This window comes from Globicephala melas, chromosome 2, assembly GCF_963455315.2.
Source record: "Globicephala melas chromosome 2, mGloMel1.2, whole genome shotgun sequence".
NCBI lineage: Eukaryota > Metazoa > Chordata > Mammalia > Artiodactyla > Delphinidae > Globicephala > Globicephala melas.
Window position 1 is genome coordinate 142723226 of NC_083315.2, and position 18039 is coordinate 142741264.

Consider the following 18039-nt stretch of genomic DNA (forward strand, 5'->3'; position numbering starts at 1 on the left):
ATAATAAAGTATAATAAGTGCTATGATTTATCAGCAGGAGTACAGAATACTCTGGGAATAACCATCAGAAACACTTACCCTAGTCTTTGTGAAAACACAGAAGAGTTAAATAACCAAATTATGATTAAAAACTAACAGTTCCAACCTTTCCCTCTGTAGCTTTTTATCATGGGGGAGGATTTAAGATGAAAACTTTCTGTCCATTTGTATGTATGCATCTATTCCTGTGAGGTCAACAATGTAATATTAAACATTATTTTAAATTCACGTTTTTTATGCTCACTGCAATATAATTGTTCTTTGATTGTGCTTTGATCCTTTAAGATTCTCCAGCTATAGTGAGAACACGATCTGTAAAACATACAAAGTTTGGATTTCCTTTTCAGTACACTCATCACAATCTAACAAGGACAACAAGGTGTTATCTTTTCTAAACAGTTCTTCATAGAATGACATTGTCTCCAGCAAAAATTTATTTGCTGAAATGACATATTTTTCTGTATATGGAGAAAGTCGTTTCCCTTTCATATCAGATATTTTCTTTTAATGAAATCTGACTGAAATGACAATTGATTTTCACTTCTCTTGCTTGAGAACACAGTGAAGTATATTTTAAAAACAAACTTGGGATTTTAGTCTTTCATTGCCCTAAGTAAATTAGTGCCTAAGTCAAAAAAGTCAAATAGTATGTAGATTCTATGAATGGGCAATATCTAGAGGACTCAAGTTCTAAAATGGTGATAGTCTCCCAAAAATGGTTTGCTAAAAGAATAATTCTGTAACAAACTGCGTTTTAAAGTGAGCATGGTCCACAACTTAAATGAGTTCTGATTTTCAATTATGAAAGGCAGCAGCACCTCTATTAGAATCAAGAGGCTTGTTGTAGAGCATAATAACCAGAACAAAAAAGAAAAAAATTCCAATCAATTCACCATTCCCTATAGATGTTACTAAAATAGAGAATTTTTTACAAAGACCAATTCAATTTTCCTTTTATTCCCTAAGCATCTGAAGTTTGACTAAAATAAATAAATGAATAAATGTAATCTCTTGTCACATATTCCCTTGTACCTCAAAGGTTAGAATAGAATTTTGTGCCCAGACTAACCAGCAAGTTCTTTTATTTTCCCCTTAAGAAGAAAATATAAATTCTCCCTAATTAAACTGAAGTTTATAAAATAATTTAAATGTATATATTGAAATATCTTTAGGTAGTATGTGTTCGTTTAATAATTAGTAATAATGTCTAATCTTATATTCAAACAAAATGCAGAATTATGACTTCTCTCTAGGCTTCTGTTATTGTCCTTTGAGCAAAAGAATTTATATTACTCTGGTTAAAGAATATTTTCTTAACTCAAAGTTTTTAATGTGTATGTTTGAAAGGCAGTGTGATTTCCTTTACATATAAAATGGCATTATTTGATCCAGTAATATTTGATCCAGGGTAATATTTTCTCTGAGATTTTTTTCCTAGGATGTTAGTTTTTACAAACTATTCCATATTATCACCACTTTCCTTTGTGAACATCAGAGTGATTGTGTACTATGGCTAGTTCATTGGTTCCCAGGTCTCTGGAGAATGTCATGAAATTTCTAAAATTCTAGCCTAGATCAAGGCAATAACTGAGGACTACAAATGATTTTCCACTATTTTTGAGAGCCTAAATAAAATCAGTAAGACTACACTAAACATCAGGTTTCTTTGCTTTTGTCTGAAGTCATGTCAACAATGGTATATCAACAACTGTTCAGCAGTTAATGACATTGTAGAAATGTATGGGTTCTACATGTGGAGTCAACAAACACCAAAAAGGTTGGGAAAAACTGAATTAATAACATTAATTAATTTAATAAAATACATCCTCTGGACATAAAAATATATGTTTTTTTGTGTTCAAAGTTAACTGTCCCATGGGGGCGTTGGTTATTGAGCAATAATATTCTCAACGTTATTGGTCAGATCCAGCAGCTCTCAAACTTAATGATCTCGGGACCCCTTTACAAACTTAAAAATTATTAAGGACCTCAAATAGTTTGTTTATGTGAATTATAGTTGGTGATGTTTACTGCACTGAAAATTAAAACTTAGAAATTTTTTAAAAGTTTATTTATTTGCTTCAAAATGAGAATAATAAGGCCTTTCTATGTTAATATAAATAATACTGCTATGGGAAAAATAATATTTTCCAAAAATTTTAAAATCTACTAAAAAGGATGGCACTGTTTTACTTTTTCTTCACATTCATTTTGATGTCTGGTTTAATGGAAGGCAGGTAGATTCTCACATCTGCTTCTGTACTCAATCTGTTGTGATATGTTATTTTGGTTGAAGCATATGAAGAAACAAATCCAACCTCACAGATCCGTAGTTAGAAAAGAAAGGACTATCTTAATAACATTTTCTTATAATTGTGGATATTCTTTGACACTACATCAAAATTTTTCAATTAGTAGCCTATTAAAAGTTAGTTGAAGCGTAGGGCTTCCCTGGTGGCACAGTGGTTGAGAGTCCACCTGCCGATGCAGGGGACGCGGGTTCGTGCCCCAGTCCGGGAAGATCCCACATGCCGCGGAGTGGCTGGGCCCGTGAATCATGGCCGCTGAGCCTGCGCGTCCGGAGCCTGTGCTCTGCAATGGGAGAGGCCACAACAGTGAGAGGCCCGCGTACCAAAAAAAAAAAAAAAATCAGATTGACATTACTGGGCCAGCACGACATATATCAGTACTCAGCTGACATTCTTTATACCCTCCAGCCGACTTTACTTATTTGCATTAAATGCCTGGCTCCTATACACTTTTGAGTAACTGATTTCCACTCTCATTCATTATTGTCTAGTTTCTCCTCATTTATAACAGCATATTTATTTTGCTATTTATTCTAGTTTGATAGCAAACAGATTTTTGAGACTTCAAAAAAAGGATTGTTTTCATATCATTTCTATCAGGAGAGACACTATCCAGTATGGTAAATTAGTTGTTGACACTTTGAAGAAAATTAAAATCAAATAGTAATAATATATTTTAGCTATGAATTTTGAGTTTACAAATTATTTTAAATGGTTGTTCTTTGACATTCTGCTAAATATACAGGACTTTACATTGATTTCTGTTTTTCATTCATCTGATTAAGTGTCCCCTCTACCTTTATGTACAATGAAAATTGAAAATGGAATTCGCCCCATCCTTTTCTTATTATTTAATGCTCACAGAATTATATTTATCATTGAAACTAAGAATAACTTAACTGTGAAGTGTACAGTCACCACTTTGGAATCTGAGTTACAAATGAAATTTGATTAGCTAGCCTGAGAAGATATAGCTAACCAGAAATTATTAGCTATAGAGTTAACAGTTTTATAGATTAGACAGTCTATAAGTGGCATGGTCTTTTTTTTTTTTAGTTTAAAAACAGTAATATACATGCTCATTTTAGAAAATTAATATAAGCAAAAAAAAAAAAAGAGTTCCTGTAAGACTGCCTTTAATAAATAACAACTGTTAAAACTTTGCTTATATCATTCTGGGTTTTTTTCCTATGCATTCAAATATTTTATATAAATGAATCATGATAGCAAGGCAGTGATTAAGAGCTCTGGTTCCAGAGTCTCCAGGCTTGGCAATGAATCTCAGCTTTACCACTTACTAAATGTGTGGCTTTCAGAACGTTACTTCACTTCTATAACCTTAATCATCTGTAAAATGAAAAATAATAATACTATTTGCCTCATAGGGTTGTTGTAAAGTTTAAATTTTAAAATGCATATACATCACTTACCACAGTGTTTGAAATATAAGAAACGATCACTAAATGTTAGCTATTGTTATGAAACTATATTTTAACCTATCTCATTCATTTAGTAACATTCTTTCTATGTCATGTACATCTTTATTTACATGTTTTTAAATTATCTTCTTCAACATTAATATCAGTTATTGTTCAGTATTCAAATTTGTGGGTATAGCATAGTTTTTTTCACCAGTCCCTATTTTGCATATTTTAGTTGTTACCTATTTCCTAGTTTTAAATATAATTCTGTGATAGTCTTCTGGAAGTGAAGTGTTTTAGAATCTTCTCTTAATTAAACTTAGCAACTTGTATTAATTCTACCTTTGTTGAAAGTATATGCCAAACTTTTAGGCCCATGGTTCCCATAATTCATATGGATATCAGGAAGAGATCATTTTTGCATCTTCATGAATTCAATTTAATGATATTCTGGAAGGAACAGTCTTTAGCATTTGCCTTTGACAGATTTACTGACAGATATTTAAAAAAATTATGGATCCAAAGTTGTTTGAAAAGTCAACAGTATTGAGTATATAAAAGTATTGCACTATCAGGCACCAAATATTGAGTATCAGCCCTAGTCTTCCACTTTATACCTTTGTTAGAACTAGTAAACCTCAGTTTCTATATCTGTAACATCATGATACTAAATTAGGTAGCCTCTAAAGTCCCTTCTAGACCTATAATTCTGTTCCTTTGCAATAAGTCTCTACACTGACTGAATAAATATTATCATTCTCTTTAGCCCTTCTCTCTGATATTATGTTAATATCCAATTAATGTAAAATAATTTACATTTATTTCAGCTTTTGCATTTCATGCTACTACATAAAGTTAAAGATTATGAAGTGAAAACGTTCTGACTTCATTTAAGATCTTTCTCATTTAGGTCAAGCTTTGTCTCTGTTAAGTGGAATATTGATTTCTCTTGGTATTCACTAGCATTTTGTTTAAGTTATAGGATGACAGGGAAGTGAGAACTGTAGAAATACAAGGAATAGTGAAATTAAGAATACTAGCTTTCAGTTAATTTAATATCTTTGATTCCTATAAACTTCTTTTTAAAGAAGTGGGGTATGTTTTGTGTAAAAGCAGCTCAACAAAAGTAATCTGTGCCATCATTATTTCACCAGCAGAATTGATTAGATATAGCCATTATTCAAATCTATATAGTTAACGGGCCATGTCTCATTCATGACTTTAATAGACAACATATACCAAACTAAATTATTTTCTAGATCTTTATATTTTTAAATGATACATATTCTAAAATTGGCCATGTATTTTCTTGCCCAAAACTTCAGGATTATCTGCTCTCCCTTTTCATCCTACTTTCATTAAAGACAAAACACACATTAATTCAGAAATTCATTCAGTGAATATTTTTAGTGCATATTATGTCAAGTACTTTTGGGAATCGGTTTTGGGTCAAGTAGGTTTTGGGAATATAGCAATGCAAAGACTTACTAACCATGACCTCAAGGATCTTATGGCGGAGCAGATGTGAAAAAGAAAAAAAAAAAATTACAACAAATCTATCAAAGCTTTGATAGCCTAAAAGAGCTCTTCTAATCTTATAGGGGAAAAAAATGTACCCTCACAGAAATCTGTTAAAAATTTTGTAGTCAAATTGGTAACTATTTTTAAATTATAATCATCCATGCTATAATGAGCAGTGACATGAATATTCCTAGTCACACTAGTAGGAATATAAATTTGTATAACCTTGCAAGCAAACTATATATATAAAACATTTTTTGTGTTTTAACCAATCATATTATTTGCAGAAATTTTTCAATGGAAGTTATCAAAGAGGACATGAAAGACTTATGTACAAGATTATTTATCACAGCATTATTCATATTCATGAAAAATTAGAACCAACCTTAATGTCTATGGTTAAATAACTTATATAATAATATGTATATATATGAGTTATTTATATAACCTAAAAAATCATATCTTTAAGAATATTTAATGACAAAGGAAAATGCTCAAAATAAAATATGTAGTTTAAAAAAGTAGTAAACAAAATTGCATAGGGATTAAATTACAGGTTATTTTATAATCTATATTATTTTTTAAACCAGAGAAGTGTAAGTTTTTTTTGGTTTGTTTTGTTATGTAGACAGGTTCTGGTAATGACGAGGATGGATGTCTTTTGCCTGCTTTTCAGATTTATGGCAAGTCTTCATAAAGCTAACTATTTGTTTGTGTTTGTAACTCTGTTTATACCAGAGCATTTTTATATGCAGGCTAAGCCATTCTAAATCTTGCTGGATAGAAAATTGTATTTCAATGGAAGTTTGAAAATAAACTTTTTTCTATCTCCTACACAAATAATAAATAATTCTTAAAAACATACTAATTAAAACTTATCTATTTCAAAATGCCTAATAAATTTTTTATACCATACCTGTGATGGGCTTCATTATTTCTTTTTAGACAGATACGAAACTTGGGGAAAAAGAGCATGGATTGAATTATTCTCTGGCTAGTGGGCAGGAAATAACTTGCTTAAAAGTCTAATTTTGTATAGACTGTATTATTTTGGAATCAAAGCTATTATAGAAACTTAGGGATCAAAATTATAAATGTACAATAAAATATAAATAACTATTTGAAATGTTAATAAACCATTAGAAATCGGAGCCTTTAAAATAAAGGATCTCCTAAGTATAAAAATTTTTCATAAGTGGGTGGGGCAGTTGGTAGAGCTGTGACTTGCTACCAAGATTCTAATTTTTGACTTAATTCTTCATTATTCTTTGCAATATTTCCTTGAACTTCTCTATTCTTTTATTGGTTTGCCTTTCTCCAGAAATGCATTAGAGTGTTTATTTTTTCCTGACACACTTATAGAATTATTGCTTCTCTTACTTTCATTTCTTTCTTTCCTCTTTTTTACTTTGCCTTAATAAATCACAAATGAAACAGAATTGTTTTACAATGAAGCACCAGTTTTACTGAAAGGGCTGAAATATAGTGAATTGAAATATTAACCGGATCCCCACAAGAATTTCTTTATTTACAAGAGTTTGTTTAAATTTTGAGTTCTCAAGTAAAACTTTTTTAAAAACCTCCTTCTCCAGTCACAACTACCAGAAGCAATCTATAGCTGTACCAATATGTACTGAGTGATATTGGTTGGAAGAGAAACAATTTCTAAAAAAAAAAGTTTTCTTTCCTGTCACTGATACCCATACTTTAAAAAAGAAACTGGCATAATAGGATTAAAAATGTCTGTCTCTCAGGGTAGTTCTGAATGTAAGTTAGATAATTCTAAAAATAAAACAATTCAATCCCTAGGACAAACAGAATTTTTTTTAATCTGTACAATCTTAATCTAAATCAATACAAAATATATCAGGGGAGAAAAGGGGGAAATCTACATTAGTCATTCTATAATGAGAGCCCAATTTTAATGAAGAGACCTGAGAGCCAGAGAATCTAATATAAGCTATGCTTTTTTTATTGATATGTCTCCAAAAAGCTAATGGACCCCTCTAAGACCTGCGTTCTCTCACCAATAAAACAAACACACAAAATATTAAACTTTTCTCACAGTTCTTCACCAGACATCTTGCAGCTAAAGAGATGTGTTAATGCATACATCCAGCGATATGGGTGCCTACCTTAAGTGGCTTCTACACCCCCAAAATTCCTTGAAGTTTCATATTTTATTTCAAAAATCAATACAAAGTTGGATTTCTACTCCAAAATCTTGTTTTTGCCTTTAAAAAATATTACACTTACAACTACTTATTATTGGCAAGAGAGATGAGGGTGAGATGGAGTAATTTTCTACTTTGTTAATAATGGAAATAATTTTACAGTGAGCTCAGTTTTGGAGAACTGAGCTAAATCAAAGGGAATCAACAGTCCGTATTGTGTTAGCACCCAGGCCATTTCTTTTGTTGCATGATATATCTAAAATTCAAGCTCTTATTTAAAAAAGTGAATACAAATAGCAGTCATTTCACTACTTTAGTAACCACATCCTGGTAATTAATTCCTGAGGATAGATTACCCAGTAATTAATTCCTGAAGAAATATTCCCAGAATGTTGCAAAACAGGTGATATAGTGCAATCTTTTCAGACAATTTTTTTTTTTTTTTTTTTTTTTTTTTTTTTACTTTTTTTTTTTTTGCGGTACGCGGGCCTTTCACTGTTGCGGCCTCTCCTGTTGCAGAGCATAGGCTCCGGACGCGCAGGCTCAGCAGCCATGGCTCACGGGCCCAGCCGCTCCGCGGCATGTGGGATCCTCCCAGACCGGGGCACGAACCTGCATCCCCTGCATGAGCAGGCGGACCCTCAACCACTGCACCACCAGGGAAGCCCTTTTCAGACAATTTTTAATGGATATCTTGTTAAATATATTTAGGCTGAGAGGCTGAATAGAAGATTGAAATGATTTTGATCCTCTGATTTATGTCTTTACAATCTCAGTAAAAATATTTATAAAAGGATTTCTTCAGGGTACAAAAATCATTAGTGATAATATTTTTTGTTTTGCAGGTAACATTTTAGTTTTCATATATCATTATTATAAAATAATAATCTCAACCAACCTGTTATCCCTACAATTCTTTACATCCAATTCTCAAACTTCATTTATATTGCAGTGATCTTATATGTAGTATAAACATTTGCAGTTTAGCCTCTCTTAGTTATTGATACAGAATGTTTATAGCCTCATAGAAAAATATGTATAAAATTAGCTAACAATGTGAGGCTTTTATAATTATCATGAAGAGTAAAGTTCATTTTATTCAAATGCTAATCTTTTGTGATTTCTTTTAAATTCCAATCAAAGAAAAATAGTAATCAGGTATCTGGATTAGCTGTGAATTTCTTTTATTTATACTACTCCATAATTGGTGATTAAGGGTTGACTAGCATAAATGAGAGCATTATGTCTTAAAATCTATCGATTTGACTTTTCTCTACAACTCAAATTTTAGTATATGTGACAAATCTTTTTCATGTTCTTTCTGAAGTTTTTCAATATTAGGGATAATTACCTATATCAGGAGCCACAAAAAATCACATGACACCTGATTTACAACCACTTGTGGCTTTGATAACCACATTGGTTTTCTAAAGTCTTCCTGTTACGATAGTTAAGGATTCACAAAATCAGATTTAAATACAGAAAATTGGTGTCAAGCATTGACAGATGAGCTGTCTGCTCCTAAAAGTCTTTGTGTAAATTGGTATATAGTCTGTTTTTCATGTTCAGAGTTCAATGGTGATTGTCTTTTCTCTTCTTATATTTCATTCTTTAAGCTTTTGTACTTGCACTTGCATTTGGAATTGAAATGATTTAGGAAAACTTTCATTCATACATTAATGTGGTAACATAAAATTTCCTCCATAAATGAGATAGACAAACAGACACACAGGGACATGTATACATATACATCCTATTATAAGCATCAGATTTTTTCCAACCCATTTATTTCCAGGCCTATTAAGGGAATACAGCTTTAAAGTAGAAACCAGGAATGGTGGTGGTCTTAGATTTGTCATTAATGTCCTGTGTAACCTTGAAGAAACTACCTCATGTTGCTGGACTTGATGTAATTTTAAGCTTTCCAGAAATAAAAGATAATGTAGAAAATGGTGTTCACTTGTTACTATATAACAATGCAGTTTCTAAAAGTTTTCAGAAAGCAGCATGAAACATTAGACTTTATATTTTTTTATAGAAAACTATGTTGTTTATAATCAAGATATTGTGTCAATTTAAAATGGAAAATAGCTTTTGATATAAAGATGTTCTCTGAAATCAAAGAAAATAGCATAAGAAAATGACTAAATAATATGAACTCACTGTCCATCCAGAGGCCCTTTCTTATAGACTGTTTCCATTCTAATTAGTATCCACTGTTTCTAAATTTAAGAACTCTGTTCAACCAAGAAGGATAAGAATCAGTGATTATCTTTAGGGTACAAAATTTAATTAATGTTGAAGAATTAGTAAAAACTATTTATATCAAATAAAACCAAAAGTTGACAGAATTCTTATGGATCAAGATGCTTTTTTTCAAAGTGAAAATCCAATTTTCTCAGTATTATTCCTAAGCAATCTACTTATGCTATCAGAGATGTCCTAAAAGGGATAAGACAATCTATAGCCTGTCTCCAGAAACTATAATTTTGTAGCACGGTCAGATTTCTTATTTTTCCTGAGGACTTTAACACTGGGAATTTGGCATCACAATGATACTTCATCAGTTGTCTCCTAATACAAGCAAGAGAATCACAACTAACTTGAGCTATGCTGCTCTGAATGGAGACCGTTATTCTGCACATGTAGGAATCCATAATGTAAAAGCACTTGGTCTGAAACTTCCTTCCAATCTCCCCCCTACTCTTTTTTAGTTTGACTTCCTCTTTAACCAAAATATTATTGTTACAGCTCTATTAAAAAGCAAAGGGATTTCTAATTTATACCTAATCTAATAGGTATATTAGATTGGGTTTAGAATCTTCCTTTTCTCATTTACACAGTGAGGTGAAACAAATTTTTAAAATAGCAGCTTTACTTTTCTTTTTTTCCTATCTTACCCAAAAGGAAAAAATAACTGAAAACTTTGAGGGAGTAAATGTATCTAACTTTGGTCTGGCATTAAAATTTTCTGGTTGGGCAGCACAGTTGTTTAATTGGAATCTCAGTGACAGCTGAACAACCTCAATGCTTGGGTTAACAAGCAGAGGAGCTTCGTTCTGTCACCTGTCAAGAATGATGCTTGTCAGGACTGATCTTTCCACTTAAGGAACACTCATGTTTCTAGTCATAGCACTGATGTTTTCTGATATTACAATGGAATAGACACTAAAGGAGACAAAGTTTTCTGCATAGGTATATTTGTAATTCTTTGTTTTTCATAAGCCAAATGCAAATGTAACACTACTCCAGATACTGCTTCATGAGAAGTCCCCAAGATAACCAAAAGTAAGTGCCCATTTCCTCATCTTAGGAATAGTGTCATAACAAAGACTGAATTCTAGTGACCAACCTATCTGCAGAGCATGTCATATAGCCTCTGGGTTAGTTAACTCCTTGGCTTGGCCTCCTAAGATGTATCTCAAAGAGTCAATTGTTGTTTTTGCATGTATTATTTAGTAATGTTTAGAAAAATTTTTAAGTTCACTTTTTCTTTATTCTGTCTTTTTTACCCATCTTCCCTCATTGTAGCAAATTAGACGGCCGGATGAAAGCAAAGGAGTTGCTAGTAGAGTTGGATCCCTCAAAGTAAATATGTTTCTAACATTTTTTGGCAAGATTTCGTCTATAGCCTACACTTCTTCCTTTTTGGAGGGTGGTGGGAGGAAGGGGGCTTTTTCCATTTTTCACCATCCCATTTTGTTTTATTTTAATATTTTTATTGGCTGTTGGGTCATATTTTTTTTGTTTCAGCTACACATAGAGCAACCAGCTGAAGGCAAGCTGCCAAATAACTAGCTTTGAGTGGCACCACAAACAATAAAAAGGGCACTGCCTCATTACGGGTGCCTGTAATTTGGGGTTCTAGAGTAAACCGTTCCTCTGATTGATGTCACTGACTATGTGTTAAGTTCCTGTTACACAGAGAACTAATATTTATTTTCAGAATGTTATATGCCCTTTTTACTTTTTTTTGTTAAATGTTATTTTAGTGTCATTACCATTTGTAGTTCATTCCAGAAAATAATTATTATGAGTTAATAACATGTATATTTTATATATATGTATATATATATATATATATATATAATCTTAAGAATTAGAAAAGGAATTTCATATGATGCTAGCTAGTATAGGGGCTCACATATAGCTAATAGTAAGCACTCTTAATCCCCTTTGTTTTATTTGTTAAAAGTTAAAAAGTTTATATAACAATCAACAGAAACTGACATATATATATATATATATATATATATATATATATATATATATGTTTGCCCATTTGTGTATGTGACCTACAAATACACCACTTAAAGATTTCTGATCTAATGGTCCCATTTGGTAGTTGTTAAATATCCATTTGGTCAATTTATCTTGGGCATTCGATACTCTAACATTTAATCACAATGAAAGGTAACTAAATTATCACCCTTAAGAGACATAGACATAGCCAATTAATCACTTTTAATGCTGCTACTATAAATGCAAGTTAGAAAATTTGCTGAATTTTAAAAATATGCAGAGAAATCTCCCTCAATATTAACCACTTCTTCTATCTCAGTCCCATTTGTCCTTACAGCAATAGTAACTGCTAAATTAATCAAAATGACATAATTCACTGTACTGGGATGTCCCAAAATTCAATAACTACTTTGAGGCTAATATTAAGTCATTTTAAAATTTTACACACCTCCAATTTATTTCCATTTAACAATTTATGAAGCACTGATTTCTGCACTCTTTCCTCTCCTTGCCTCTTCTGCCTTCTTAATTTTACTTTTTTGTTGTTGTTTATTTATCTGTGTGTGCACACACATGAGTGCACATGGATGAGGGTGTGTCTGTATGTTTGTGTCCTTTATTCCAAACAAGCCATCTTCTCTGTTCTCTAACACTGCTATATACTGGGTAGCATTTTTGTTGTTGTTGTTATTTCACTAAGAATAATCAGAGGGGATGGGAAGTGTCTATTATATACCTAATTCAGAAGCGAGGCAAGCTAAAATTATTTAGTCAGAAAAATATGACTTTATGTATCTTGATGATATATCAGTAGCATTCCTCACTGTCTACCTGTGAGGTATCATATTTTAATTTTTTTAAGGGAAGATAAATCCATTATTGTTGAGACTATGGATTATGACTCAGATTCAAGTGAAAAGGTGCAGATGGACATAACTTTTTGGAAATGACTGATAGTGAAATAGAGATAAAATGGCATCCATACTGCAGCACCATCTGTTATAAACTGGATTGTGTGTGCGAGTACACGTGTGTTTATCTCGAAGTTCAGCTTTTGGATGTGTAGAACTTCAAGTTGTGATTGTATGTTTATTGTTTTTAAGTGTATATACAATGTGATTATGTGTATACACATAAATATGTATAAGAACAAAATATACATTTTAGGGTTCAATCAGTTTATTTGAATATGGATGCAGCCTTAAATCAAAAAGTGTGTTTGGGAAAGGCAAATTTCATAATTTTTAAATGTCTTTATTCCATATTTCTACAAAATAGAAAATTTTAAAGTGAATCTCTAGGGGTTTATAAGGATAGTTAAGGTATTTATTTTCTCTAACACTTTGGGGAGAAAAGAGCCTTTAATTAAAACAAAATATTCTCTTCCTAGTCACGGTTTATTGAGCATGTATTCTTGCGCTATACAAAGATCTTTGATGTTTTGAAATGTTTGCCAAAGGCAGTGAGAAATGTATAATGCTATGATTTATTTTTAAAAGGAAAAAGGAAAACTGAAAAGAGACCAAGTTGCTTTTTCAATTCATTTTCTGATGTTTACATGTAGCTCCATCGAAAGCTGGAGGAGCTCAGAGATCACCTAGAAGGCAATGTGAAAGGATACTCTCTCAGAGTAAATGTACGATTTCACCCGGTGATTTTTTTTTTTTTTTTTTAACCTAAACTTCTGCTGACTGGTAATTCCAAATCTGATTGGTTTGTCCTCTCATCTCCATCTTTTTTACTTTCTGTCTCTTTTCTCCCTATCTCTTTCTTTTTTTTCTAACTGCAGCTTCATGCTCACATTTATGAAAGAAAGATTAAATCGGCATAGAAGACCTTTAAGCCACACTAACATTGCATTTGATTTAATAGCATTCTGGCTCCAGTGCAAATTAAAACCTTTTTCTTTTTTTCAAAATCTGTGTTTCTTATACAATTGTATAATTTTCTGACGATCGTTTTATGAGACTTCATTTGGAGCTTTTCCATTTACTGTGTCTTCTGTCCCTTGTTGGATGTGTCAGCAGGATTATAAATTATGGGCTGGATCCAAGTGATAGAGCCTTGATGTTTCAGTTTCAGTTGTCAAGGAAGATATTCAGTGTTAGAGTCTCATTATAGGTAATCTGGCAAGTAGATACATCTATTCTGAGTTAATAGACGTCTCTTAACTCAGACTCTTTGGGAATAACTATAAGATATCATTTTTTGTCTAAAAATAAGAAAATTAGGCAGTAAGAATCTTCACTATGAACACTATTATGTAACATCTTACAAATACTTGAGATAATGGCTAATATACCCAGGACAACACTGAAGGAGAACAATACCTTATAGCCACTCAATACTGTACATACGTCATATAGGCATACTAACAATTGTATTTTTTGTGACTGATAGTTCAGACTCAGAATGCTTGGTCCTTCTCCTGAATATATCTTTTCAAGATAAATGGAATTAAAATCTCTAAAATGGTACATGGTATAAATATGGTAGAAGAAAAGCTAAAATATTACAGTAAATAATTACTGGCTCTATTTAACCTTGACCTCCTATTTCTGAGGCTTTAAAAAAAAGTTCCTATGAAACTTAGCCCTGGTTTACTTCTCCCGAGATTATTGTCATACATTTAATTCATATTGCTATAATAATTTTGTTATGAAGGATAGAATAAAAAATAATAGTGTTATGATAATTCTCTGGTTTCTCAGCTTTGTTTTTAATTATATACTATGTGTATTTTGTATATCTCGTCATTAAATTTCTGTTGACTAAAGTTCAAAGTTTTTTATTAATATCAGTCTTTAAATTCTGATAACTAAACAGAAAAGGAAATTAATACACGTCTCATGTTTCTACTTCTTTCTTTTGAGCCAGTCCTTCTTTTCAGTCATATTCTTAGAGAATTTGAAAAATTACCCACAATCATCCCCAGAATCTATCCCGCTGTTTTAAAAAAAATAAAAAAGATTAGTATGAATTTTATGATTAAATCAGTCTAGATATATCTGGATATCATTCTAGAAACTCCTAAAAAGATTCTGATAATGTGTGTTTTTAGTGCCACACTCTTCCCTAACCAGTCATAAAAAATGATATTATTTTTCTTTCAGTGAAACCAAGACCAGAAAGTTGAAACTTGCTAAGATCTATATGATAAGGAGTTTGTGTTAGATTAGGGTTAAACTGAAATCTCTGTGCTTTGGAAATTGGTTTTCTCATGCCACTCTTCAATTTCTTTTTTTCAATACCTGTACTGCGTGGTGGAGTACATAATAACTAGTCTCAGTGTCTTCATCTTTTGTTTCATTTCACTGGGTCACACTTTGTTCTGATTACCCTTCTTCTAAAAAGATTGAATATAAGGTGTATCCTTCTAAGATTCCTGTTAACTAGAAAAGTACAGAAGAACAAAAAATATATTGTCAAAAGGCAAATAATAGTGTTTTCTCTACAGAGTTCAGCTAGCAAAAGACACAAATCAAAATCTTAGCTGAGGGCTTCCCTGGTGGCGCAGTGGTTGAGAGTCCACCTGCCGATGCAGTCCGGGAAGATCCCACATGCCGCGGAGCGGCTAGGCCTGTGAGCCATGGCCGCTGGGCCTGCGCATCCAGAGCCTGTGCTCCGCAATGGGAGAGGCCACAGCAGTGAGAGGCCCGCGTACCGCAAAAAAAAAAAAAAAAAATCTTGGCTGAATGTTCAGTGTCTCTCCTTCCCTTTAATTCTTATTGCCCCAGAATGCCTTAAAATATGCCTTGTATATTAAAAATTGTTGCTTAGAAGCAAAATAAAGTTATTCTAAGTACCATACGCTATATAAATAGATTTCGTTTCTAAAATGAGATAAATTGGCATATAGTGACCATTCCATTTTGTGAAAATTTATTGTAGGTGTCCACACAGAAGAGCAAGTATATGAATGCCTTTTAATTCATTGAACATCGCTAAATAGTTCAATAAGATGACAGGTTCAGAACCATGTTGCCACTTAAATATCTTATAGTTGAAGAAGGTGAGACATCATTCAGAAGTTTGGGATGAGAATTTAATTAAATTATTCATGTTTCAATTGGTATCATCTATATGATGTATTATTTTTTAGAGGACCTGCATTTTTATTTATTACTTATAATCAATGATATAAAGTAGACTTTTATTAAGAGGTAATTTTTAGAACAGTATTAAATTTTATTTATTTCTCATATGAAAACATACTTTTTAATTTTACATGGACTCTTCTATAGCAAAAAGTAGGATGCATTCGATTCTTGAATTCTCAGTTAAGAATGTATCATCTTTTTCTGTACTTTATACAAAACTGAAGTATTCTGAACCCTAAATGAGTTTTTAGTAATTTTCATCTTGTACCTAAACACAGTTTGCCTAATTTAACTACTGCAAAAGTAACTACAAATCCTTAGATTGATACTGTGCTGAGAACAATGATTGAAGAATAAAACCACATAAAGGAAAAAATTAATTTTCCATGTAATCTAATGTATGAATCTAGTAGGAAGTATATAAATCAGACAGAGAAAGACAAATACTGTATGATATCACTTATATGTGGAATCTGAAAAATACAACAAACTAGTGAGTACAAAAAAAGAAGCCAACTCACAGATATAGAGAACAAACTAATGGTTACAAGTGGGGAAAGGGAAGGGGAAGGGGCAGCCTAGGGTTTAGGGATTAAAAGGTACAAACTATTACATATAAAGCTACAAGGATATATTGTACAACACAGAGAATATAGTCAGTAGTTTATAATAACTGTAAATGGAGTGTAACCTTTAAAATTATGGCTCACTATACTGTACACCTGTATTTACATGGTATTGTACATCAACTATACTTCAATAAACAATTAATTAAAAAGTAATGCAGACAGATGATAATTGGAAAACATAAGATAATGCAAATGAATTCCTTTAAGTAATGTACATCAAGGTAAATTTATAAAATTGAAGTTAATTCATTAAAGAGCAATAGGGCCCTGGGAAGCTTGAATGTTAAAACATTCAGAAAAAAAGTAGATAAGTACTCATGAAATAAAGACAAAAAGAAAAGAAAGGAGATGAATAAAAATACCTCAAAGCCACAAATTTTTTATTTTCACTCAGTCTATGTAATATGATGATACATTTCCATTCAGCTACAAATATATACAGGTAGGTTTGGGGTAATCAAATATGTTAATTTTTTAAAGGCTTTAGCAAACAGTAAAAGGGAAGGTGACTTATGAAGACAGATTATTGACACATAAGTGAACTAAGAAGAAAGGTGATGAAGTAGAAGGAATATGATAATTATAAGTACCTGCTATGCTAACACAAAAAAGGGATGGTGTTATCTAAAGTGGAAAAAGTTAAGGGAGGAGTTATCACTTGACTATATTTTTATTAAGTTTAAGAAAAATGTTTGAATCAAGCCAGAAAGTAATATCTTTTGAAGTGTAGTTTTTAAATGTTTAATAATTTCCTGAGTGCCAAAATAAGACTGGTGTGAAATGGGGTAATACAAATAATGAATTAGATGGTTGTGATTTTATGTCTTTCAAGATCAGTGTCTTCATTCCAGCTTTAGTTCTAAACTAACTCATCTTATATTGTTGATGAATTGTCTGTGGGTTTTTTGCACTTTTTTATTAATTAAATTAATGCTATAACTCAGGGGTCAGCAAACTACAGCCCTTGGGCTAAATCCTGTTTCTCTTTTGTGGGCCCGTGAGCTGGGAATGATTTTTGCAGTTTTAAATGCTGTGGGGGAAATCAAAAGAATATCATTTTGTGACATGTGGAAAATTATATGAAATTCAAATTTCAGTGTCCCAAAAATAAAGTTTTATTGAAACACAGCCATACTCTTTCATTTGCATATAATCTGTGGTTGCTTTTGCAGTACAACAGCAGTTGAATAGTCATAACAAAGACCGTATGGCACATAAAGCCTAAAATACTTACTATCTGACTGTTTACAAAAAAGTTTGCTGACAGCTGCTAAAACTGGTTAGTGTGTCAAGGCAACATTGACAAAGAAATTATTATAATAGAGATTGTGTGAAATTATCATCGTTTTACAAACTGAGAAAAGGAGAGCTGCTTATTTTTTCTGAGGATGGTTTCGGATCATTCTGCATGGAAGCATGCACTTAAAAGAGTTGATCCCCTGAAATTTTCTACCTTTATGTTTTTATTCTTCCTTTTTGCACTGTTTATTCTGTGCTCTTCGCATGCCAAGCACACAAGGTAAACTCACTATGGAATTACATTAAACCCTTCAAATATAGAACTATCATATGGATAAAGTATCGATTATAAATTCCTCTTCTTT

General features: G+C 31.9%; 1 protein-coding gene across 15 annotated transcripts in view; it reads left to right on the forward strand.

Moving 5' to 3' along the window:
• Nucleotides 1-18039, forward strand: part of GPHN (gephyrin) — a 623627-nt gene that overhangs the window by 387175 nt on the left and 218413 nt on the right. For 7 of the 15 annotated variants that reach the window (XM_060294925.1, XM_060294927.1, XM_060294926.2 and 4 more), the window contains 2 exons: nt 10996-11052; nt 13271-13342. The exons of 5 other annotated variants lie outside the window; for them this stretch is intronic. In XM_060294925.1, coding sequence (XP_060150908.1) covers nt 10996-11052; nt 13271-13342 — 129 coding nt within the window. The remainder of the gene's footprint in view (nt 1-10995; nt 11053-13270; nt 13343-18039) is intronic. 3 more of the 15 variants (XM_030855270.2, XM_030855276.2, XM_030855281.2) reach the window with 1 other exon arrangement.